We start from the raw sequence: 26,058 nt of genomic DNA, 5'->3' as shown, positions 1-26,058 counted from the left end.
AATTACCAGGTTGATTTAACGGACTTCATTTGGAGCAGCTTTGATCTGCACTTGCACTGTGTTTATAAACACTGTCAGACTGCACATTTTTTGACGGCAGCTGCTGTGTTTACACAGCAATTGCCCTCAAATGCAAAGGGTAACAGCAATGGAGCTGCAGTACAGAGATTACTACACACATCCTGTGTAGTTCAAGGACATTTTTTGTGCATGTGTTGTATGCCCAATGTCCACAACTGTACTAGGCACAGGCTGCTGGAGAATGAGCATATTTCACTTCTACATACAAAATACAAACATTTCTAGTGTACAGTTATTCACACAAGATTTCATGAACTCTGTGGGCCAAACATTCTGTAGCCACAGTAAAGGCTTTTCACTACTTGCCTATTCAAGCAGAAAAGCCCAAAAAAATTTCAGCAGCTCTTTTTGCTAAACTAGCTTCTAACAACCAACAATTTTAGCCTGTGTATCTTCCTGTGGCACTGCTCTCTTCATGACTGAACTGAAAAAGTTGCATCTATTAAGAGCTCCAAAAGAATAAAGAGCAGCCTAATCACTGGCTGAATAATGGCTCCACATCAACAACTGTGGTTACTTGAACCGGAGTAAGCTACCGCCAATCTAACAGGGTGGTGGAGAAGGTGCAAACCAAACTCTGGTTGATAATTGCTTAACTGAGCTCCCTGGATTTTTGGGGCTACTAAGATGTTCAGAAAGAAATGTGAAGCCAAGTACAGATGCCTGTATGTGCCTGCCATAAATTTCAATTGGCAGTTAACTAAACTAAAGAGAACTACAGGTACACTTTAAAGTGGTTCTAAAGGCAGATGTTTTTTTTAACCTTATAGTGCCTTGATAAAGTATTCATACCACTTGAAATTTTCCACATTTTGTCATGTTACAACCAAAAACATAAATATATTTTAATAGGATTTTATGTGATAGACCAACACAAAGTGGCACATAATTGTGAAGTGGAAGGAAAATGATAAATGGTTTTCAAAATGTTTTACAAACAAATATCTGAAAAGTGTGGCACACATACAGCCAGACCTACAATGGAATGGTTTGGATCAAAGCATATTCATGTGTTAGAATGGCCCAGTCAATGTCCAGACGTAAATCCAATTGAGAATCTGTGGCAAGACTTGAAAATTGCTGTTCACAGACACTCTGCATCCAATCTGACAGAGCTTGAGGTATTTTGCAAGGAAGAATGGGCTACAATTTCATTCTAGATGTGCAAAGCTGGTAGAGACATACCCAAAAAGACTTGCAGCTGTAATTGCAGCGAAAGGTGGTTCTACAAAGTATTGACTCAGGGGGGCTGAATACTTAGGCACACCACACTTTTTAGATAATTGTAAAATATTTTGAAAGCCATTTATCATTTTCCTCACACTTCACAATTATGTGCCACTTTGTGTTAGTCTATCACATAAAATCCCAATAAAATACATTTACGTTTTTGGTTGTAACATGACAAAATGTGGAAAATTTCAAGGGGCATGAATACTTTTCAAAGGCACTGTAATGCATTCTATGCATTAGATTAAAAAACCTTCTGCATGCAGCTCCCCCCTCCCCAGCCCAATCTAAATACTTACCTGAGCCCGATCTCGATCCAGCGAAGTGCACAAGAGTAGCAGCTCATTATCGCCTCATTGGACAGCAAGGCAGCAGCGGGAGCCATTGGCTCCTGCTACTGTTAATTACAGCTCAGGAGTGAGCATGTACAAGTGCCCCTGTAGAAAGCCACTTGAAGCCGGTGGGGAGGAGAGCCAGGAGCACTGACGGGGGACCAGGGAAGAGGACAGGGGCTGCTCTGGACAAAACCATTGCAGAGAAAAGGCAAGTATGACCTGTTTGTTATTTTTAAAAAGTAAAAAATCTGCCTTTACAATCACTTTAAGCTAGCCATATACAAGAGAAATCATCATCTAGAAATTGCACTCAATAATATCCTCTGCTTTGTTCAGTGAATTCTGGAAGAGCTCTCCACTGAAAACGCAGCACACTTCTCCAGCATATAAGAAGAAGTTAAAAGAGCACAGTTTTTCCCATCCCACCAAGTATCTTTAAAGGAAATTGCTGGTTTCTAGTTTTTACTGTTGATGCTCTAGGGGTGGAGTCTGTTCCTGACGTCATCACGCTGTTTCTGTTTACCACGAACTTGGATAGGTTCCCGGGACCAGAGGTCTTATATTTGTACACAGCACTTATTTGTCTACCCAAATGCGTGTGGAATTTAATACGTTTAAACTGTCCATATGATTTTATGCGACGTTTGCTCTCCGGTTTCTTCCTTTATGGATTGATTACATGCACCGGAGAGACATACAGGATGGGGATACCCTGAAGGGATCCTTTTCATTTCTACTGGTTGTCCAGCATCTTTCCTCTGCTTGAGAGTTATGGTGGATACACATCTCCAGGCCATTGCATTCATGCGTTTATGACTCTTATTAACTTAACTTGGTGGTGGTGCACTTGTTTTATTTGAAGATACGCGGTGTTTGATCACACATTATCAGAATATTGGGACTTTTTTCTACGTTTTGCTCTACTGGGCCTTGATTATATGTTTTTTTTTTTTAACACATTTTTAATTTATGCACTTATTTGTATACAACAATGGTTTAGCGCGGCAATTTATGTTTATCTGTACACAATTTATATCTGATTGTTTTGCCAGCAGCATTTTTTTAATTATATTTTTCACTTTTTGCATGACTTTTTTTTGCCAATTTATTTTTAATCTAGTATAACCGACCTTGAAGTTGCAGAGACGAAGCAGTATGGTGGGTTGTGTCGCACTATGCTGTGATGAAAAAAGTACTGCATACTGTACATATTTCAGTCCACACCACCGGAGCACAGTGAACTAGCATGATAGGGAACAAGGCTTTTTGCCTTGTCTTGAGTTTGGACTGCACTAGGCAAAACTGTCTAGTGCAGTCCTAGCACACCTGGTATGAACAGGCCCTAAAAGTGCAGAGCTGTTGTCCTTATCATGGCTTATTTACACAGTAAATCAATGACCCAGAACAGCAGCTAGCTAAATCCAAAAAAGTCTGAATCTGTACTGCATTCGTCCTCTGTGTCAATGACTAACTAGACAGCGAACCCAGACTTACAGTCCTCACGTTTACTTTAAAAATGGGAAGAAAGGCCTTCCTAGCACCGCTGTTGCGACCATTAGAATATTATGCATATTGAAATAGCATGATGTCATCAATGTGATCTCAGTACTATGTTTAGCAATCTTCAGTCAAATGAACGCAAACTCACCTCTGTTTGCACTCCTGTACTTTCTGCACCTCTCTCAGTTGTATCAATCGCAGTGGCTCCCTGTCCTATGACACATTGGTAAAGTAAAAGCAGGTAAGTAAATTCCATAACCAAGCCAGCACTGATAATGAAAGAGTACAAAAAAGGCAATGCCTACCAATTCAGATTTGAAGTATCCTATTGTATTCTCATCTAGGAGAAAGAATCTTCTTTTCCAGTTCTTCATCTTTAGTGTAAAAGAGAGTCAAAGTATGTCATTTCCTGAATTTAGTTGCTATTTATTTGTATTAGTTAAAAGAAAAAGCACAAAGAAAGCAAAATAGTAAAGCTGCTGTTGCTAACATTCTTCCGATATGCTAGTGGCCTGTTTTTGTCTGGTTTCAGTGACCAACTCATAAAAGGCATACCTCTAGAAGAGACAAAGTGAAGTAAAAAAACTTCAAATCTGCCTATTTCTTCCAAGTTACTGACTTAGGAGGTTAAGAAGATACTATATCTGCATGATATACACGGAACTAGTATTTTCAAAAGAAGTTAACAATGCAAGTCTACCTGGTTTCTCAGTACAGGATACAAAGTTTAAAAAACAAGCACACTTTTTCAATAGTTAATAGATTTGAAATGCACTCTTCAATGAGCTGACAGGCTGCAGAATGAACACTCTTCCATTGCAATTCTCTCACCCATTGTTCTGCTGCCATGGAAAAGGGCACTGGCACAATGTAGGACTTTGGGGAATGGATAGAAAGAGAAGCAAGGATGTAGCTCATTCATGGCCTGCACTGGTTTTGAAACCTTTAGAAACATGCACACGTTTAGTAAACTGAGTGAAAAGGAGATAGCTAGAGCACAGTTTACAGTTTAGTGTGTCAATTCAGGGCAAAGCAAGAGGTTTGCATTAACTACCCCTTTTCCCCAGCGAATACTTACTTTTCCTTTGCTCTCCCACCTTACATTCTGTGCCAAGTCTTTAATGGGTATATATAAATATGGGACTCCATTACAAGTGATAGTGCTTGGCCAATATTTACTGGAGATTTGTTCTGCCCATTGTTGGCACAGCACAGATTCACTTAAATGCCCCCACGAGACTAAACTCATTTTACTGGTAAATAGTCACATCTTCATCACAATGTGCAAAATTAGGGCTGCTGTTAGAAACCATGGGGCCCCATACAGCCAACCTGACAGCACAAACCTCCGCCCTCCAAAAAAAACAGTTGACTATGCTTCAGTTATGAATGAACACAGTGAGTGATCAGTACCGATCACTGTGTTCATTCAGGAAGAAAGGGGCTAGTAAATGTGACATATTAATGGACCCTTTCCCCACTCTCCATCCTGAAGGATCCTATTGTGTGCTGGCAGCTGCTGGTGGGAAGGAGAGGAGGGAAGCCAGCAGCATTGTGAAGATAGGGGCACACAGGGGGGCCTGAGCAGCTGGGGAAATGTATGGTGCACAGAGAGGGTGTCGGGTGCAGCGGGGAGGGGCTAAAACTGGAATTAATCCCCTGTATGGCTCTCTCTGCAGCAACTGAAAGTCAGTAGGAGGGAGAGAAGAAGAAGCATTCAGCTGCTGCAGAGGGAGACATACAGGGGATCGATTCCAGTAATTGCTCCCCCATTGTGCCAATCACCCTCCCTGCCAACATCAGATTTACCCAGCTACCTGGGCCCCCTGCTGGCCTAGGCCCTGTACAGGAGGACTGGTGGTACTCCCTTACCCACAGGTGAAGGTAAAGCAAGTAAAAAGGTACTATCCCCACCACTGTATTTACTATTACATTGTGTGTGAACACTGTCAGCAGAGCTGTAGGGTTGTAAAACTACAGACCCCCAGTATAACATCACAGAGAACACAAATGTCCACCTATCAGACCCTAGAATAGTGTGCAAGCAGATAGAGAAGAGAATCTAAGAGTGCCAATGAGACCACCTTTTCCCTACCACTAAAAGCACCAAAAAAAACCAAAAAAAACTGGTGAGGCAATAAACAGCCAATACATTCGCCCTATAAGCTCAGTAAAATGCTACCCCTCTAAGCTGCAAATTGCTCTTTTAGGAAACTTGCAAATAAGTTTGTGTAAATTCACTAAAGGACACGTAACCCATTTTTCAGAAATGTTGCATAGTAGATAATAAAAGTCAATTCATCAAAGTAAAATATCGAAAGTGAGGTAAAATACGCAAATAAAAGATAAAAGAAAGATACACACACATTTGTCAATAATCACCTGGCAGTAGGCAGTCCGTATTTTAGAAATGTACAAAATAACAGGAACTCTGAGGGGAACTCTGTACTGGCCAGTAAATTAAAAGTATACAATGTATCAGTGTAGAAATGTTCTGCGCTGAGTTCAGGAATGAAAACAAATTGTAACATTTCACAAGAGGGACACCTTCTGTGACTGAAAGCAAGATAGAATGTTTTCATAGTTTCATTATATCTCTGTGTGCATTTATTTACAGAACTATCTTCCTCTAGAGTAGTGTCAGCATGTTATTGAAAAAAAAAAAAAAAAAAGTGAAAACCACCAAAAATAAATGCTAAATATAAGTGATAAATGTCACAAAACAAATATTTAACCGCATTCAGAAAGCAACACATTTTGTTTAGTGAATTGACTACTTTGAAATAAATACCGCATTAGATATTTACTCAAAAATTCATGCTGTATGTATCTCCTAGTGAATTGACCCAAGTGGAAGCATTAATCAGAATGCCTTGACTGTATGTATTAGGCAGTACACTAAGTGTAATGGGCTGGGTGAAAATGCCAAGGGATATTTTCAAATAAATATATTTTGACAAAACAATAATTCATTAATCACAGTGAAAACAATTAAAGAAACCTCTGTAAACCTCTACCATGTCAAAGGCTAAACTCACCTTTGGAACATGTTGCATGTTCCACCCGCATTTAGGGTGAAACATGTAACATGTTCCAACTCCTGCCTCCTCCCCCCCCCCCCATTGACCCCTTGTGACAGTGGGCAGGGGACCTTCTCCCTGCATCCGCTGTCTTAATTAATTCACAAAGTTCTGTGAATGAACAAACTACAAGTACTGAGCTTGTGTTTTCAGTGAACAACAGGACACTAGTGAGAGCTCTCATGGTTCCTGCAATTCAGGAGGAATGGGCAGACAGTGTACCAAGAGTCTGCAGGATCCTGGCATTGCACCTGTGATCTGCTGATCGTGGGCACAATACTTTTCAGGCTGCAAAGTAAAAAAAAATAATAAATGCACATTTTTTTTTTAACCTGCAAAAAAAGATGTGCATTTATATATATTTTTTTATAAGGTGAACTTGTCATTTAACCACCTCCCGCCCGCCATATAGTAATATGATGGGCGCAAGGTGGTTCTCTCGTGCTGGGAGGACGTCATATGACGTCCTCCCATTCTCACTGCGCATGCACGGCTCAGGGAGCGTGCAGCATGGTGATTGGCAGTGCGATGTGTCCCTCGGACACAGCGGATCACCGATCACGGAAAGAGCCAAAGATGTCGGCTCTGTCATGTGATCAGCTGTGTCCAATCACAGCTGATCACATGTAAACAGGGAAATGCTGGTTATCAGCATTTCTCTCCTCTCGAGCTGTCACGCTGTCACTACCAAAAGAAAGCTCTATCTGTCACAAAAAAATGATAAAAATTTCATATGGGTACAGTGTTGTTTGACCGCGCAATTGTCATTCAAAGTGCGACAGCGCTGAAAGCTAGAAATTGGCCTGGGCAGGAAGGGGGTATAAGTGCCCTGTAGGCTAATGGTTAAAGGGTGCATTCTTCCAAAAGTGACCTTTTAGGGCTTGTTCACACTTGAATAAATTTCTAATTCTTAAATGCTCCTATAGCATTAGTATGGGCGTTGGGCATTATTGAGCTTTAGTATGGGCATTAAACTGGAGTTTTACAAGAGTTAAAAGCGCTCCCCAAATGCCCTATGCGTAGACTTGACATGTTTTATAAGCATTTTACAAGCCTGGGTTTACATACATGCTGTTGCTGCTTATGACTGTGTCTAAACTCTACAAGAGAATGCACATGCACGCCTTCTGTATAGGACTACTCAGCTGCAAGATTGGCTGTGTCAAGTAGCCTAGGAAACTAAATGATTACTTTTTTTTTATTTTTTAAGTGGTAGTAAAGGTAAGACATTTTTTACCTTCATGCACTGCCTGCATTAAGGCAAAAAACATCCCAGTATTTGTATCATCCCCTTACTTCCATTATACTTACTCAAGTCCTTCCTCAATCCAGTGCTGTGCCTGTCTGCAGCAGCGCTGGTCTATCGCTCTCCTCTTACAGGAAAGAGGCAGCAGCGGGAGCCATTAGCTACTGCTGCTGTCAATCAAATCCTGTGAGGAGGGAGCAGGGTGTTGGGCCAAGCAACACTGTCTATGGATGCACATAGCCTGGCTCGGGAGCAAGTTCGTACATGTGCCCCCAGAGCAAGCAGCTTGCTATGATGGCGCACACAGAAGAGGAGGAGAATGAACTCCCCAACATCTACCCAAAAACTAAAATACAAGTTTAGGGAGGACTGACCATTATGCTGTGATAGCAGCACATCTAAAGATTCTGTCTTATCCATGATCTTAACATATGTAATGGATAAGTGAGCGCTAAAAGTCGCTATAGCCGCTGAACACCAAAAGGTACCAAACAACCTTAAAACAGATCTATAAGCAGGGGGGGCAGCGCTGTGAAATCATAAATAGTGCATAAAACATTAAATGAATAAAATGCTAAAGTTGCTTTAAAAACAAGTGTCTCAGTGTGCATAAATTATTGTACAGAACACACTATGGTGCAAAACACAATAAAGTGCAAATGGTAAAGTCCACACAAGTTATTCCTGTCACTGCGTCGTGACTAAATCAGCAATAGTAGTGAGTGCCCAGTCCACAATATCCCAATGGGTTGAGTGCTGAGAGGATCATAAAGATCTCTATGATGAATTCAAAAAGTGGTGATATCCAAACTGATAAAAGACTGCGCACTCACCAGATGCGCAATCAATATGCGCATGTAAGAGATAACCCCTCTTAAGGTTTGAATCCAGGAATCCCTCTGGAATGTGGTCTGGTCTATTTCTGTGGTCTGCTCATTCAGTTATCAAGCATGGCTCTGTCCTCCTTAGACGTGTCTGGGGTACTTTAAATACTTCTTTAGTAGAAGTTGCATGTTAGGATGGTGAGGAAATCCAGACATACCGGATGATATATGCAAACATGAACTTGTAACAGCTGAGATCGATGATGTCTGGATTGCCCTCCAGAGGATTTACCCCCTTTTCTGACCAGGCCATTTTTTGCATTACTTTAACTGAAAATTGCGCGGTCATGCAACACCGCACCCCTATGAAATTTACGTCCTTTTTTCCCCCACGAATTGAGCTATCTTTCTGTGGTATTTGATCGCCTGTGCGTTTAATTTTTTTCACTATAAAGAAAAAAAAGACAGACAATTTTAACAAAAAAAATAAAAAATATTTTGGACTTTTTGCTATTAAACATGTCCAGTAAAAAAATTTAAAAATCAAATTTCGTATTCTGCTACATGTGTTTGCTAAAAAAAAAAAATCCCAATATGTGTAAATTAATTGGTTTACATGAAAGTTATAGCGTTTACAAAAGGCGGTATAGATACTGGGATTTTTTTTTTTTTCCCCTACTAGTAATGGCGGTGATCATAGACTTTTAGCGGGACTGCAGGGGGCATTCTGACACTGGGGGGGACTAACTTGGTGTCACTGACATTCCCAGTGACACCAATATAGTGATCAGTGATAAAAAACAGCACGGACGGTACTAATGACAATGGGCAGGAAGGGGTTAATGTGAGCGGCTATCAAAGGGTTAACTATGTGTAGGGAGTGTTTTACTAGGGGGCGGGGGGTGTGTTTTTCACTGTTAGCATACTGATTGGAATGGCTATGCACAGCCATCCCGAGCAGTGTGCCCGAGCTGACAGGGAGGAAGACTGTTTGTAAACAAAATGGTCTTCCTCCCCATCGGTGATTGTCAGTAATCACCGGACGCAGGCGGGTAATCACTGGCTGGGACCCAGGGATTGACATCCGCGGCCGCAAATGGCAGAGTGGGAAGGGTGCGCGCCCACTACCCGGAAATACGAAATCTCATATATATATATATATATATATATATATATATATACACACACACACACACACACACACACACACACATACATATACACACACACGTGATTTTTCACACCCGTGTCGCCGTGTAGCAGTATATCTGCTACACAGCGCAGGTAAGCGGTTAAAATTCTTTTTTGTGATGTCACTTTTGGCAACCACTTTCTACCAGTCCAACGACGTGAAGTATCTAATTCTCAAAAACCTTTATCTTTCACTACAATTTTAAAATGTTAGACAGCAAATAAAGCTAAACATTTAAACAAATTTCATCCTGTAAGCCACATTATAATATTGAATAAATATTTCATCAATATTGTCGTATTAACATCTTACCACAGCCCCCTGTTTAACACAGTATCCGGCTTTTATCACACCGCCCTCAGATAACCGATAAGGGGGAGATGGGAGCTGGCTTTGGCTGCGTTTTAGGTTGCCTCTGTCACCAGTGTTGGCACATTCACTGAGTTCTTGCTGTACATGGAAAGAAAAGACAGATATAGAAATAAACGCATACATTTAATTGAAATTAAAATTTAAAGTTTCTTTAAATTTACTTTGAGCGCTTGAAGAAATTTATGTAGCAAAATCCAAGTAGGATTTACAATGTCATTATATTAAACTGTCAGTATGGTGTTTATTCTACTATCTTCTGAACTTTACTAAAGATAACTATTCTAGAGTAGTTCCACAATAACCTGGTGGATGTTTTTGGAGTAGACCAGAGGGTATTGTATGGCTCTGCAAAGATTCTGGTAGGCCTTTTAGTTCAGGTTGCAAGTCGCACTGTGAAATTCTTTGGCTCTGGATACAGCAAAACCATTACAATTTGTCCTCCATGTTTGAAAGTTGTTACACACCCAAGAACCATCTTTTCACCAACTCGACAGCATACTAAACCACACATTTAAAAAATTCTGACTTATCAGTCCAGCACACTTTTCAGTCCTAAGTGGTCTAGTGGTGGTGATCGATGCTCAAGCAACCTCCATTTTTTATATTTTACCATCTTAGCAATGGCTCTCTTAATTCCACTTGATTCATAAAACCTGCAGCTCCAAGTCTTCTATTAACAGTTGCTATATATTGTGGATGAGAAAATGGTATAACAGTTTATATTTACTAAAATAATTTGATTTCCATGTTCTGTGGGACACTCAATATAGTGAATGCAGGGTTATGGGTTTAGTGACACTTTCTGGCAGTTTACAACTTACCTACAGTGCTCAGCATGAATTAATACACCCCTTTTGAAAAGTAAGATTTTAATCAATATCGCAATGAAAACCAGAACAATTTCCAAAATGTTTACAAAACTGAGTTTTATAGAACATTTGTTTAGCTCATTACATGAAATGAAGGTTAATAATATAACTTAGATTACAAAATCTTCAGTTTTACTCAAATTACTTGATGCAAAAATGAATATGCCCCACAACAAAAACTACTACATCTAGTATTTTGCATGACCTCCATGATTTGTAAGGACAGCACCAAGTCTTCTAGGCATGGAATGACAAGTTGGCAACACACTGCAACATCGATCTTTTTCCATTCTTCAAAAACGACCTGTTTTAGAGCCTGGATGCTGGATGGAGAGTGATGCTCAACTTGTCTCTTCAGAATTCCTCATAGGGGTTAAGATCAGGAGATATATTTGGCCACTGAATCACTTTCACCGTTCTTCTTCAGAAATGCAACAATGGCCTTAAATGTGTGTTTTATGGTAGCATCTTCTCTGTCAATATAAAGCAGTACATCTGTGAAATCATGATACCATCAATGAAATGCAGATCCCCAACACCAGCAGCACTCATACAGCCCCACAGAAGGACACTGCCACCACCATGTTTCACTGTAGTCACAATGCACTTTTCTTTGTACTCCTCACCTTTGCGACGCCATACAGTTTTGAAGCCATCAGTTCCAAAAATGTATCTTGGTCTCATCACTCCAGGGTACAGAGTCCCAATAGTCATCTTCTTTTTCAGCATGAGTCCTGGCAATTTCTAGGCAGGCTTTTTTGTGCATGGGCTTTAGGAGAGGCTTGCTTCTTGGATGAGACCCATGCACACCATTTTGGCTTTCTACTTCTTTAGCCAACTGCAGTGAACTTGCATGGCGGTCTTCTTCAACCCTTCTCATCAGAAGATGCTCTTGTTGAGGGTGTTAACTTCCGTGGACGGCCTGGACGTCTCTGTGAGATGGTTGCAGTTCAATCTTTGGTAAATTTTTATATCACTTTTGCTACAGTAGTCTGACTGATAAGGAAAGCTTTGCTGATCTTCTTGTATCTTTCAACGGTATTGTGTAAAGAAATTGTCTCTCTCAGGCCTTGTGACATTTCTCTTTCACGTGGTGCCATTGCTGGCAGCATGAAATGGGAAGCTGTTTTCTTTGTTAAGTAACAACCTTTTATAATCAACTGTCTGCTGGATACCTGGTTCATGAATACTTAGACTCACCTGTAGTCTAATTCTTGTTAATTAGGATTTGTCAAAAATGTAGCTTTGCCTCTAAGACTTTCATTGAGGTGTATTCATTTTTGCAACATGATCTTGAAATAATTTGTTAGGAAAAATACTTTGTGTCTGCAAATTAACAAATCTTGTTTGCAATCAATGGCCTGCATTTGTGGATGTATTTTGCTGTATAGTGTCCCATAGAAAATGTTGATTCTGAAAGGCAAGTAAAGCTTTTCTGACAAATCTGTTTAGGTGTACTCATTTACGCTGAGCACTGTATGTACTGTTTCAGGATATTCAATGGTCTTGAATTTCACCTCAATTCCGGTTGCACCCAGGCCCCCCTCCCCCCCCTTAAGTGCCAATTCTCATTGGGTTTTTTTTTTCTACCTTTTTTTTTTTTTAGATGCCTAGGCAGTTCACATGGGGCCCTCTTCTCTGGAATTGGACAGCCCTTAATTAGGCAGAATACATCTTGTAAAAAGAACGCAAGGAGTGTGTTGATAACCATCTAGGGGAGTTGGTGATGACACCTTGCTCTCACAGAAAGTTGGCAAAATGATGCTGCACATCATTCAACCAGAGAAGAGGAAGTATTCTAACAAGTGATGCATTTTACAAATACCAAGCTACCTTTTTTTTTTTTTTGTAGGCACTTGCCGCCTGACGTATGTGTATATAAACAAACTGATGAAAAGTGATTAAAACTAGGATCATGACCCCGCTATCGTTTTTCCAGCTGGTAATCAGCTGTTATGTAAAAGTGATCAGATCACTTTTACAGTGCTGGGAAGGACTCCACGATCTGTGTTTGATCCCTGATGTCTCCATAAATAGTACCTGTCACCTGCCCAAAGCTTACAAAAGGGAGCTTTTTTGCCTGCTTGTGACAGCAATAAACTTAAACGAAAAAAAAAAAAAAGTAAAGTACTGTATATCCTATCTTGTGACCCCTATGGGGTATAGTTTTTGCTAGATTTTCCCTGGTATAACAGACCAACTTAAACCAACATTTTTCTACAGGAGCATTTCTCCCCTTCCTCTTACTACTCCAATACTTTCTCCCCACCTCCTCTCCGTAAGTAAAATCTGTTATGATCTTCCACCTTATATGATGCAAAATGTTGCTACTGACCTGCAGTACATTTTTTTCTTGACAAAAATTTTTTTAAAAAATTGTTAAAAAATAGATTTAAATAAAAGCAATTATGAAAGAAGTTAAAAAGAACAAAATGTGTGCGTAGGACCAGCACGCACATGTAAACAGTGATTTTACCAAACAAATGAGGAATCGCTGCAAAAGTCGAAACTAGGGCAATAATTCTAGGACCATAATTCATGATTATCCCTAAGCTGATAACCCACAAAGGCTCGTAAAGCACCACATATGGAAATGTTTTAGGGATGGTAGTTTGTCGCCATTACGAGGCGGAGGGGGCATTTTAAATCTTGACATGCTTGGTATCTATTTATTCAATGTAACATCAGCATCATATTTTATATTTTACCAAAAGTTGGGTATTATATATATTGTGTTTTTTTTCTAGCAAAAAAAAAAAAAAGTTGATTTTAACATGTATGTGAAAAAATGTAAATGGTCCTGGACAGCAAGTGGTTATTAAACCAGAGCTTGGTTTTAAGTCTCAAGAAAAACACTAGAACATTTTTGACCTGTAGTGTATGTAATAAAAAAACATTAGCAAACAGACATCTAAAACCTCATTTAGCTGATTTAAATGAATAGTTTGTGCCTACCTGTGTGGGGGTGATAATGGGAACACCACCTACAATTTCAGTCTTGTAAGAAATCTGTTTTTTACTGCCTGTGTATTCAAGCTGGTTGTTCACGCTGTCTGCAGGGCATGGTTGGTCACAAGGTTTTGGTACCTACAAGTAAATCACCAAAGAAAAAAAACAAAACAATGTTATATATTAATATAATGTAGCTACACATCCATAAACAAGTTGATGAAGAAATGTATCATGTTAAAACAAAAATATACAAAAATATATATTTTTAATAGCAATATTAAAGACAGACAACCGGTTTACAAGATTTGGATATAGTGGCAAAGTGCAGGAACCTGTTAATAATATAACGCATTTTTTTTTTTTTTTAAATAAATCTCTTCCTCTGAGCTTCCTTTTATAACTGTTCCCAACTGTACTCTTACTTTGCCATTCTGTGTGTGCCCCCTGTACCACTGGGACCTATACAGAGAAAGTGCCTCTGATTAACCTCAAATAAAGTTCAGCTGTTCTCGTAGGTCTTTCCTAACATTTTCTTAGTCGCATCCTACAGCAAAAGCCATGGTCCGCAGAGAGCTTCCAAAGCATCAGAGGGATCTCATTGTTAAAAGGTATCAGTCAGGAGAAAGGTACAAAAGAATTTCCAAGATATTAGATATACCATGGAACACAGTGAAGACAGTAATCATTAAGTAGAGAAACTATGGCACAACAGTGACATTACCAAGAACTGGACGTCCCTCCAAAATTGATGCAAAGACGAGAAGAAAACTGGTCTGGGAGACTGCCAAGGGGCCTACAGCAACACTGAAGGAGCTGAAGGAATATCTGGCAAGTACATGTGACAACAATCTCCCGTATTCTTCATATGTCTGGGCTATGGGTTAGAGTGGCAAGATGGAAGCCTTTTCTTACAAACAAAAACATCAAAGCCCGGCTAAATTTCGCAAAAACACATCTGAAGTCTCTCCAAAGCATGTGGGAAAACGTGTTATGGTCTGATGAAACCAAGGTTGAACTTTTTGGCCATAATTCCAAAAGATATGTTTGGTGCAAAAACAACACTGCACATCACCAAAAGAACACCATACCCACAGTGAAGCATGGTGGTGGCAGCATCATGCTTTAGGGCTGTTTTCATTCAGCTGGAACTGGGACTTTAGTCAAGGTTGAGGAACTTACGAACAGTTCCAAATACCAGTTAATATTGGCACAAAAACTTCAGGCTTCTGCTAGAAAGCTGAACATGAAGAGGAACTTCATCTTTCAGCATGACAACGACCCAAAGCATACATCCAAATCAACAAAGGAATGGCTTTGCCAGAAGAAGATTAACGCTTTGGAATGGCCCAGCCAGAGCTCAGACCTGAATCCGATCGGAAATCTTTTGGGGCGATCTGAAGAGGGTTGTGCACAGGAGATGCCCTCCAAATCTGACAGATTTGGAGTGTTTTTGCAAGGAGTGGGCAAATATTTCCAAGTCAAGATGTGCCATGCTGATAGACTCATACTCAAAACGACTGAGTGCTGGAATAAGATCAAAAGGTGCTTCACCAAAGTAACACTTTAAGGGTGTGCACACTTATGCAACCATATTATTTCAGTTTGTTGTTCAACTGAGTTGTACAGTTTATAGGTTACATTAAAGGTGGAAAAACTTCTGAAATGATTCATCTTTGTCTCATTTTTTTACATCACAGAAACCTGACATTTTAACAGGCGTGTGTAGAATTTTTATATCATATACAGTGAAGGAAATAAGTATTTGATCCCGTGACGATTTTGAATGTTTGCCCACTCACAAAGAAATGATCAGTCTAAAAATCAGACGGTAGGTGTATTGTCACACAGAGACACAGATATTTGATCCCCTATCATTCAGCAGGATTTCTGGCTACCAGGTGTCTGTCATACAGGTAACAAGCTGAGATTAGAAGCAGTCTCTTAAAAGGAGTGCTGCTAATCTCATTTTGTTACCTGTATAAAAGACACCTGTCCACAGGAGCAATCAAACAATCAGATTCAAAACTCTCCACCATGGCAAAGACCAAAGAGCTGTCCAAGGATGTCAGGGACAAGATTGTATACCTACACAAGGCTGGACTGGGCTACCAAACTATCGCCAAGCAGCTTGGTGAGAAGGTGACAACAGATGGTGCAATAATTTGCAAATGGAAGAAACACAAAACAACTGTCAGTCTCCCTAGGTCTGGTGCACCATGCAAGATCTCACCTCGTGGAGTGTCAATGATCATGAGAACAGTGAGGAATCATCTCAGAAGTACACGAGGATCTTGTCAATGGTCTCCAGGTAGCTGGGACCACAGTCACCAAGAAAACAATTGGTAACACACTACGCCGACAAGGATTGAAATCCTGCAGTGCCCGCAAGGTCCCTCTGCTCAAGAAAGCACATGTCCAGGCCCATCTGAAGTTTGCCACTGAACATCTGAATGACACAGAGGAGGACTGGTTGAAAGTGTTGTGGTCAGATAAGAACAAAAGCGATCTCTTTGCATCAACTCAACTCGCAGTGTTTTGAGGAGGAGGAATGCTGCCTATGGCCCCAAGTACACCATTACAATTGTCAAACATGGTTGTGGAAACATTCTGCTTTGGGGGTGTTTTTCTGCTAAGGGGACAGGACAACTGCACCGCATCAAAAGGGACGATGGACAGGGAAATGTACCGTCAAATCTTGGGGTGAGAACCTTCTTCCCTCAGCCAGGGCATTGAAAATGGGTCGTGGATGGGTGTTCCAGCATGACAATGACCCAAAACACACGGCCAAGGCAACAAAGGAGTGGCTCAAGAAGAAGCACATTAAGGTCCTGGAGTGGCCTAGCCAGTCTACAGACCTTAATCTGATTGAAAATCTGTGGAGGGAGCTAAAAGTTCGAGTTGCCAAACGTCAGCCACCAAACCTTAAAGACTTGGAGAGGATCTGCCAAGAGGAGTGAGCCAAAATCCCTCCTGAAATGTGTGCAAACCTGGCGGCCAACTCCAGGGAACGTCTGACCTCTGATCGCCAACAAGAGATTTGCCACCAAATACTAAGTCATGTTTTGTGAAGGGGATCAAATACGTATTTCCCTCAGGAACATGCAAATCAGTGCATCATTTGTTAGACACACATTTCTTCTGAATTTTTTGTTGCTACTCTCTCAGTGTTACAATACATCTACCATTCGATTTTTAGACTGATCATTTCTTTGTGAGTGGGCAAACATTCAAAATCAGCAGGAGATCAAATACTTATTTCCTTCACTGTATATACATACACGCACTTACACTATATTGCCAAAAGTATAGGGACACCCCTCCAAATCACTGGATTCAGTGTTCCAATCACCTCCATGGCCACAGGTGTATAAAGTCAAGCACCTAGACATGCAGACTGCTTCTACAAACATTTGGGAAAGAATAGGTCGCTCTGAGGAGCTCAGCGAATTCAAGCATGGTACCGTGAAAGGTTGCCACCTGTGCAATAAGTCCATCCGTGACATTTCCTTGCTACTAAATATTCCACGGTCAACTGTTAGTGGTAGTATAACAAAGTGGAAGCAACTGGGAACAACAGCAATCAGCTACGAAGTGGTAAGCCATGTAAAATGACAGAGCGGGGTCAGCACATGCTGAAAGAAGATGCTACCATCACTCTATGCCCTTGGTTGTTGTGCACTTTTCCATGGAACACAGCTGATGACAGATGACTGCACAGGCCCATTGCCAGAGTCATGTGACCGCCATGACCAATCACAGCAGATCACATAACATGGATGGCTTCCTTTCATGTTAGCTGTGATTGGTCAAAGCAGTCAATACAGACAGCCCATCTGTATCATGTGATGAGCTCTGCCCAATCACAGCTAATCACAACAAAAGACAGAATGAATTAGTTTTGTTCAGTAACAATAGGAAAAAAAAAGGAAAAAAAAAATGTAATAAAATTTTTTTTTCCCCCCACACATACTGTCATTAGTGTCCCCGATTACCACCACATTAGTAATATAATGCTGCACTGGACTGGTGACAATATGAAAAAAAAAAAAAAAAAACTTTTTATTTCTTCATTTTCAAAAACAATTGTAACAAAAAATTACAACTTCAAAAAAACTCACCATGCCTCTTACTAAATACCTTGGACTGTTTATTTTCAGAAAATGGGTCATTTTGGAGGTATTTGTACTATACTGGCAATTTCAGGTCTCAAGAAATGAGATTGGCTGACAGTACACCAGGATTGATCGATTGTCAAGATATATATACCATGGTTTGTGGACTCTAACTTTCCTACAGACTAAATAATATATATTAATTTGGGGTATTTTCACCAAAGAAATGTAGCAGAGTACATTGTGACCTTAAAATTATGAATAAATAACATTTTGCAAATAAATGATTTAACAGAAATGAAGAAAAATACATGTTTTTCTTCCAAAAGTTGTGGGGGTTTTTTATTTAGCAAAAATTAAAAAACTCAGTGGGGATTAAATACCACCAAAAGAAAACGATTTGTGTGAAAATTTAAAAAAAAAAAATTTTTATAGGTAGTGTTGCATGACCGCGCAATTTGTCAACACTGAAAGCTGAACATTGGCCTGGGCAGGAAGGGGGTAAAGTGCCCGGTATTGAAGTAGTTTAAAGTTCATGTGCGTGTAAAAGCAGGTGTTCCAATACTTTTGGCAATATAGTGTATACAGCCAGGTCCATCGACACAATTCTAACATTTTTGGCTCTATACACCACCACAATGGATTTGAAATGAAATGAACAAGATGTGCTTTAACTGCAGACTGTCAGCTTTAATTTGAGGATATTTACATCCAAATCAGGTGAATGGTGTAGGAATTACAACAGTTTGCATATGTGCCTCCCACTTGTTAGGGGACCAAAAGTAATGGGACAATTGGCTTCTGAACTGTTCCATGGCCAGGTGTGTGTTATTCCCTCATTATTCCAATTACAATGAGCAGATAAAAGATCCAGCGTTAATTTTAGTGTGTTGTTTGCATTTGGAATCTGTTGCGGTCAACTCTCAAGATGAGATCCAAAGAGCTGTCACTATCAGTGAAGCAAGCCATCATTAGGCTGAAAAAACAAAACAAACCCATCAGAGAGATAGCAAAAACATTAGGCGTGGCCAAAACAACTGTTTGGAACATTCTTAAAAAGAAGGAACGCACCGGTGAGCTCAGCAACACCAAAAAGACCTGGAAGACCATGGAAAACAACTGTGGTGGATGACCGAAGAATTCTTTCCCTGGTGAAGAAAACACCCTTCACAACAGTTGGCCAGATCAAGAACACTCTCCAGGAGGTAGGCAATATTATCTGCTCATATTCAGCCAAATGCTTCAGAACTCATTGGACGCCACTTCACAGTGCAGATGGACAATGACCCAAAGTATACTGCAAAAGCAACCAAAGAGTTTTATAAGGGAAAGAAGTGGAATGTTATGCAATGGCCAAGTCAAGCACCTGACCTGAATCCGATTGAGCATGCATTTCACTTGCTGAAGACAAAACTGAAGGGAAAATGTCCCAAGAACAAGCAGGAACTGAAGACAGTTGCAGTAGAGACCTGGCAGAGCATCACCAGGGATGAAACCCAGCGTCTGGTGATGTCTATGCGTTCCAGACTTCAGGCTGTAATTGACTGCAAAGGATTTGCAACCAAGTATGAAAAAGTGAAAGTTTGATTTATGATTATTATGTCCCATTACTTTTGGTCCCTTAACAAGTGGGAGGCACATATACAAACTGTTTTAATTCCTACACCGTTCACCTGATTTGGATGTAAATACCCTCAAAATAAAGCTGGCAGTCTGCAGTTAAAGCACATCTTGTTCGTTTCATTTCAAATCCATTGTGGTGGTGTATAGAGCCAAAAATGTTAGAATTGTTTCGATGTCCCAATATTTATATACATACACACACACTTTTCAAATACATTTTTCATTCTTATTAAGGGACCACAATCTCTGTTGTCAGCTACATAAGGGATTTGGAAACGGTGGACAGACAACAGTACTGACAAGAACACCAGAGATTTCACACAAAGGAAAAATTACAAAGAGAACAGGATACTCTTTAACACAAGTACACAGTACAAGAGATATATATTAGGAATATGAAATGTTGTTGCAACAAATTTGTTAATACCACTTTAACAATGGTACATCGACAATAGTCTCCAAGGTATATTAAAAGTCAAATTGAGATTAAAAACAGTTTGACTTTATTACTACTTTAACTACTCTGTGAAAGAACTACTGCCTCCGTTTATAACTACTCCATAAACCTTTTATTTAAGCCACATAAGAGTAGAGCAAAGTGTGTCAGAGAAGAAACTGGCTAAAGGTCTACACTGAACATGCCAGGTATGCTCCCTATTAAAACAAACACTAGCAGCTCGAGAGCATGAAGCCCTGCAAGCCACATCTAATGTTCCATTTCACGTAGCTGTACGGATAGGCTAAGGTTCGTCATCTCCAACTCAACCAAGGTCTCACAAGAAGTGATTATTCTGCAGCCAATCAAATGTGTGTGGGAGTAAAGATGGTTTCTAGCAGGAAACCTAGCCTCCCACAGCCCTGTGCTTTTAATAGGCATCAATTCATGTCTTGAGCTGGGAGCTTAACACAAAGACCGTCCTCTGCACTGCAAGTGGAATCAGGCGCAGCAAAGCCCTGCACAAAGCCTTTCCACTTGCCATTTCCTGTGTGAGATGAACTGACAATAGCTCATCCTTTCTACTGCTCATATATGACATATACTGTAAATGCCAAACACCATTCAATCAAGGACAAAAGAATATAAAAAACAAAGCTCTACTTAGAATGCACCTGTCATCTGCATACTGCACAGCAATTTAATGAGCAGGACTTGTTAAATAATCCAGATTATTCATGCATTATTAAACTAACCGAATAAAAACAAAATCAGATGTTCTATGCCATTATGACAGCAGCATAGCCAACAATTATAATATTCATGCTGTAATATACCCTTGATGTCCACAAATACAGATGGATCTGGGAGAAGGGGGGGGGGGGGCACTGCCTTGTCAACTTTTGGAGCTCACTAGAGTTTAAATATCTCTAATGCTTGGTACACACGAGCCGACATTCGGCCCGTGTGTACAGCAGCCTCTCCGGCACCTGTAAAATGGGCATGCAAGAAAAATATTTGCCAATTGGTATGACCAATGTGTTCTTCCGGGGGCAGGCCCCCATTCAGAACACAATAGTTCAGCGGGAAGGTCGCTGTACTAACATCGCAGTTAGTAAAAGACATCGTCGTGAGCTCCTGTTTTTTTTTTTTGTTCAGCCCAGTGGGCTCATCATGTGTACCAGGCATAACAGTAAGATCTTTGTTCCACATTTGTCAAATGTGTCTGTCCACCTGAGGGTGTTCCCACTCATTTTTGTGCATCCCAACTCCTCCTGTTACAATAATATCACGTAAAAGTAATCAATTGGGAACAGAGAGAATTCTTCATTGTGGAAAGGCAGGTGTGCAGACCTAGGAACCTGTATGCAGATGGTTTACCAAATGAGTCACCAAAAGATAAAAGAAATGTGAAATTAGGTCAATCCCCAATATCTACCAAAAAATGTAGAAAGTCCGCTTTGGGTTTACGGACGGATATTTAGTGTGGGTATACATGTACCGAAATTCAATCCGTGTGTACCCCTCTCTGTTCCACAGAGGCCCATCATTAGACCAAATTCTGTTTACCGGTCCTGCTAGAAAACTAGAATTCGATCAGCCTGCTCGATGGGCGAGGGAGAGATCCCTGCATTTCACATAGTTTGTTTTTTCTATTCAACCTACTGGTTAAATGAAAAAAAAAACTCCCAGTGTATACCCAGCTTAAGAGTCACACTGCGGTGTTTGCAGAGGAAGAGATGTAGATTTTCTAAGACCCCATTCACACACTATGATATTTTGAATCACAGGCAGAATCACCACAATTCTGCCCACGATTTCAAGATGCTTAGATAAAATAACAAATTGAACAATAGTGTCTTCAGGTGGCATTCATTTTAATGGCACCTAAAAACACGGGGCAGTTGTGGTGCAATAAATCGCGCTGCAATCTCGGCAAACTGCAGTAGTTTAGGAGCTTCTTTTGGGCGACATGCTTCGTGTGATGTGATTTCTCGTGCATCAATTGCAGCAGAACTGCACCGCGTTTCCAGGTGCCATTAAAATGAAGGCCACCTGAATACGCTGTTGTGCAATATGTTACTTTAGCATGAAGGATGTCCGATCGGCTGCACTCCAAACAATCCACTTTATTGAACAAAGATAAAACCAATACAGACAATGGAAATACAGTGGGGACTGGCAGGTAAACAAGTTTCACGCTATAGACAGCACTGTAAAGCGTGTACCTGCCAATCCCCCACTGTATTTCCACTATCTCTGTTGGTTTTATCTTTGTTCAATAAAAGTGGATTGTTTGGAGTGCAGCTGATCGGACATCCTTTGTTCTCATTTATGCAGCACACAAGCTGGGCTAACACCTACTGGAGGAGTTGTGCTTGGAGATTAGGAGTCTCTCTACCTTGAGCAGTGGTAAACATATATTTTACTTTAGCAGACTGAATTACAATTCTGGTCGTGATACACAACATCATAGTGTGAATGGGGCCTTAAGTTAATACAATGTTTATATTACTAGTTTCTTAGTGTCTTTCATAAAGTATTCAGTTACTTGTTGAAAACATTACATGAATTTCCGAGGATAATTAACCTACTTGCATTTAGAGGCAAATGTACACTAAACCAACAATTACTTTTTTTTCTTCAATGATTAACTGAAAGCAGATATTTAGTCACCTACACAAATGTAACTCTGACATCCAGTGGGGTCAACTAATGCAGGCCATAGACGGGTCGTTTATCGACTGAACTTTCGCCCGAAAGAATAATTGGCCGATATTCACACCGTTAGTAGGCAATGTCGTCGGCCGATTTTCGCGGTTCCTTCTCGTTTCTTTTATCGGTCATGCTGGAAAATCTACGAAACACAGCCGATTTTTGTAAGCATTGGTGGCAACAGAACGACCGATTTTTCTTTTTTCGGCCGACAATTTGGCCGATAAACGACCAGTCTATGGCCTGCATAACTCATGCGGACAATGCTGAAGCAATGAATAAATGTGTACTTTCCCAGCACAACTACATTTTTCCCCTGGACTCCTATGTATTGTGTGCATGTCATTGCCCTATCACTGGCATCAGAGAGATAAAACAGTAAGAGGCCCATGGTGTCTGGTATCGTACATTGCAATATCAGGTAGTCAGTGATAATCTATGAGACCATGAAGACCATTACATAAATGACTAAGCACCATGGCTGGTGAGTGAGAGACAATATTTGGTGTTTAGTCTATTTACAAACCACTGCATAAAAACAATGTAGAGGATTTATAGACTTCACTAGCGACCTCCAGATCCCATTAATTCTTATTGAATATATCATCTTTACAAATGACCAGTCTTTAATTCACTATTGTAACAGCTGCAAGAAAACTAGCATTTTGCAGTGCCCTTTAAAGTAACCTGCAGTGACGCCACTTTGGAGGATGCCATTGGTGAGACTTCCTCTAAAAATGCTAAAGTGCCTGGTTCTGAGGATGGGAGTTGCTTAGCAACACGCTACATTGTAAATACAGGTGTAACATGTATCCTGTTGCAAAGGGTGAAACTAGCCTTTAAAGAGGAGTTTGATCAGACTCTGGACAAGGCATCTGAACTCTGAAAACTATTCAACACTGCAGCAGAGTTCATAAGGGACAGATGTAAAAAACAAGAGAATGACATTTTAAGATTGCATACTGTTAGATTTGTCTAGTTATAGTTCATGTCCTGGAAAGGAGAGATGGAATTTGGTTGGTAACAGGATCACTGTTCCCTGTGCACCCATCTACATACATCAGTCATGTGTGCGATTAAAGTGGATACTCACTGTAATTTTGGTTGCTTTATTAAGGACATTAACCCATTCTACTAAATCTTGCTGATCATTGGCTTGCAGGAAGTATTTTCTCATGCCAGCATTCATTACTGGAAGAGAACAGCAGACAGGATGAGAACAGTTATTCAACACATCAGCAGCACAGATCAATTATACAAATATTGCCTACAGTTCCAAGCAGTAATGGTTTCAATCTATCGTTGTTCTAGAAACAGTATCCTGGAAACATTTTAATTGGAGCCAAATCTTGCAAACTTCTAGCACAACATTAAGCTATGTTCATCTCACTGCTGGCGGCAATTGAAACCTTCTTGGCATATAAATACTTCTCAAGCATGCGATTCAAACTGTCAGCAAACATACAAATCTGCATGGTCAGTTCTGAGTGGAACTATAATTTTAAAGGGGGTATGGGTCCTAAACGTTCTGGGGTAACTGGCACCACATCTCCACAGAGTAAGAACGTATAGTCTTTCCAAACCGTTATACTATAAATGTGCATATGGAGCCAATCATGTGCAGCTGAGCACAGCCACAAAGCAGAACCAGAAACCTCAACCAACAGATATTTTCTTTTCCCATAAGGACTCTTTTTGCTGTAAGGTTAACTGGTTACTTCAAATGAAAATTAACTCGCTCTCAAGTTGCCACGCATTTTAATCTGATAGTACTCTTTACTTCGAAGTTACCAAACATTAAAGTGGAAAAGGTATTTACATTGGCCTCTTGGCTTAAGAAGGTGAATTCTAGGAAAAAAACTTGGAACAAAAAAAATCTGCTGGATTTCAAAAGTAGTTCTAGTTTAGGAGGTGTCTGCCACCTCTTGAATCTTGTGTTTACAATTAACACTTTTTAATGAGCGCCAATAGTATAGCTTTCACTATGCTTCCATTGCTCCAACAGAAGACTTGTGACTTTTAAAACATAATTCGCACTATCCATATCTTCCCCTCTCTTGTCAATTCCCAGAATGCTTTGCAATTTGTGAGGCAATGCATTCTCCTGTTATCGCCTTTGAATTATGGGGGATTAAACCTTATTTATGTAGAGTGTTCTACGCTGCATTTGGAGGACCAGCCTGCTGTCTCCAACCTCAGATTTTTAAGCGCTACCACAGCTGCCAAGATTCTCCACCTGCTATTTGAGATATTCATCAATATGGACTGAAGCTGCCTGAAGAGTCCTGAGCTCCACCAGAGAGCATGGTTGAATGGTCCACACTCAGAGGGAATTTGTTAAATGGTGGACAATTCCCACTGTAGTTGAACCAGTGTACCACCTTAACAGGAACACCACTAGACAGGTGGAATACAGGTTTACCTTTAAACATTCTATTGATAGGCAGTTAAAATTCCTCACAAAGTCCCTGTTTAAACCAGATGGTTCTGTTCTTCATCCCGAGTATGCAGTGACCTTAAAGTGGTTCGAAACGCAAACTTTTTTTATCTTAATGTATTCTCTCCTTCCAATACCTTTCCACCACTCCTTTCCCATACTCCATTTCTAAACACTTACCTGATCAGCGCTACTGCACTTTTTTGCTGACCACAGAGGAGACTCAGAGCAGTGACAGCCATTGGCTCATCCTCCTGCTGTCAGTCAAATCCTGCGGGGGGGTTTGCACTAGCCAAGCCACATTGTTTATCTATAGACACAAACAGCCCAGCTCTGAAGTGTGCACCCATGGATGTCCCCCACAGCACATGGCATGCTGAGGGGGCATTCTGAAAAAGAAGGAACAGACAGCACCAGTGGGGGACTCCAGAAGAGGAGATAAGTGGCCAATGTCTGCAATATTGTTGCAAAAAAAAAAAAAAACAGCACTTTTAAAATTGCTTTAATCTGCCAGACTGTGCTAGATTGGGTTAGGTCCCTCCAAAGGGATCTCTCAGCTGCCAGGGTAGATTCCTGTGTCAGAGGGCATTATGGAGCAAATGTCTGGAGCCTTACACTTCAGCTGTGATGAGTGATGTCCATGCAGATGTGCAGGCTTCTCTGGTTGCATTGCAAGGACATTAATGATATATCCAAATATCGTCTTCCAGATCAGTAATATAACAGAGCACAAAGAATATTCCTGCCCAACATAGGAGGATGATCAAATCACACCCATCTCCATCTACTCCATCCAGCTACTTCACAGCGGATTGTGTTCAATTTATTGCTCTTTTGTCAACCTACATATAATCTTATGTTTAAAATTGCACTGGATCACGACTGCAAAAATCTTTAACTGTGTGCAAGAGTACCCTGGAGAAATAATGATAGACTTGTTCATATTGTGTGTGGTGACCTATGTCTTTCCGCACTGGATCAGCACAATAGAAAAAACAATTGTTTTCTATGTGCCTTGTTGGTACCAAAAAAAGCTGGTGTAATATGCAGTACA

The 26,058-nt window shown here is 40.4% G+C and overlaps 1 protein-coding gene across 3 annotated transcripts in view; it reads right to left on the bottom strand.

The window, feature by feature from the left end:
- LOC149428992 (pleckstrin homology domain-containing family A member 1-like) overlaps positions 1–25,306 on the bottom strand; it is a 36,067-nt gene extending 10,761 nt beyond the window's left edge. Inside the window, exons 1-6 of one of the 3 annotated variants that reach the window (XM_089666859.1) lie at positions 25,185–25,306; positions 23,661–23,758; positions 13,685–13,816; positions 9,801–9,938; positions 3,452–3,520; positions 3,295–3,359 (exon numbers count right to left, since the gene is read on the bottom strand). In XM_089666859.1, the coding sequence (XP_089522985.1) occupies positions 3,295–3,359; positions 3,452–3,520; positions 9,801–9,938; positions 13,685–13,816; positions 23,661–23,756 (500 nt within the window). In that variant the 5' untranslated portion in view covers positions 23,757–23,758; positions 25,185–25,306. The remainder of the gene's footprint in view (positions 1–3,294; positions 3,360–3,451; positions 3,521–9,800; positions 9,939–13,684; positions 13,817–23,660; positions 23,759–25,184) is intronic. The other 2 variants (XM_089666857.1, XM_089666858.1) reach the window with 2 other exon arrangements.
- Between the last annotated feature and the right edge of the window lie 752 nt (positions 25,307–26,058).

The sequence above is a fragment of the Staurois parvus genome, unplaced genomic scaffold (assembly GCF_062004578.1).
Source record: "Staurois parvus isolate SC_StPar_1 unplaced genomic scaffold, SC_StPar_1.0 ptg002872l, whole genome shotgun sequence".
Taxonomy (NCBI): domain Eukaryota; kingdom Metazoa; phylum Chordata; class Amphibia; order Anura; family Ranidae; genus Staurois; species Staurois parvus.
This window is presented reverse-complemented; position numbering and strand designations above follow the sequence as displayed.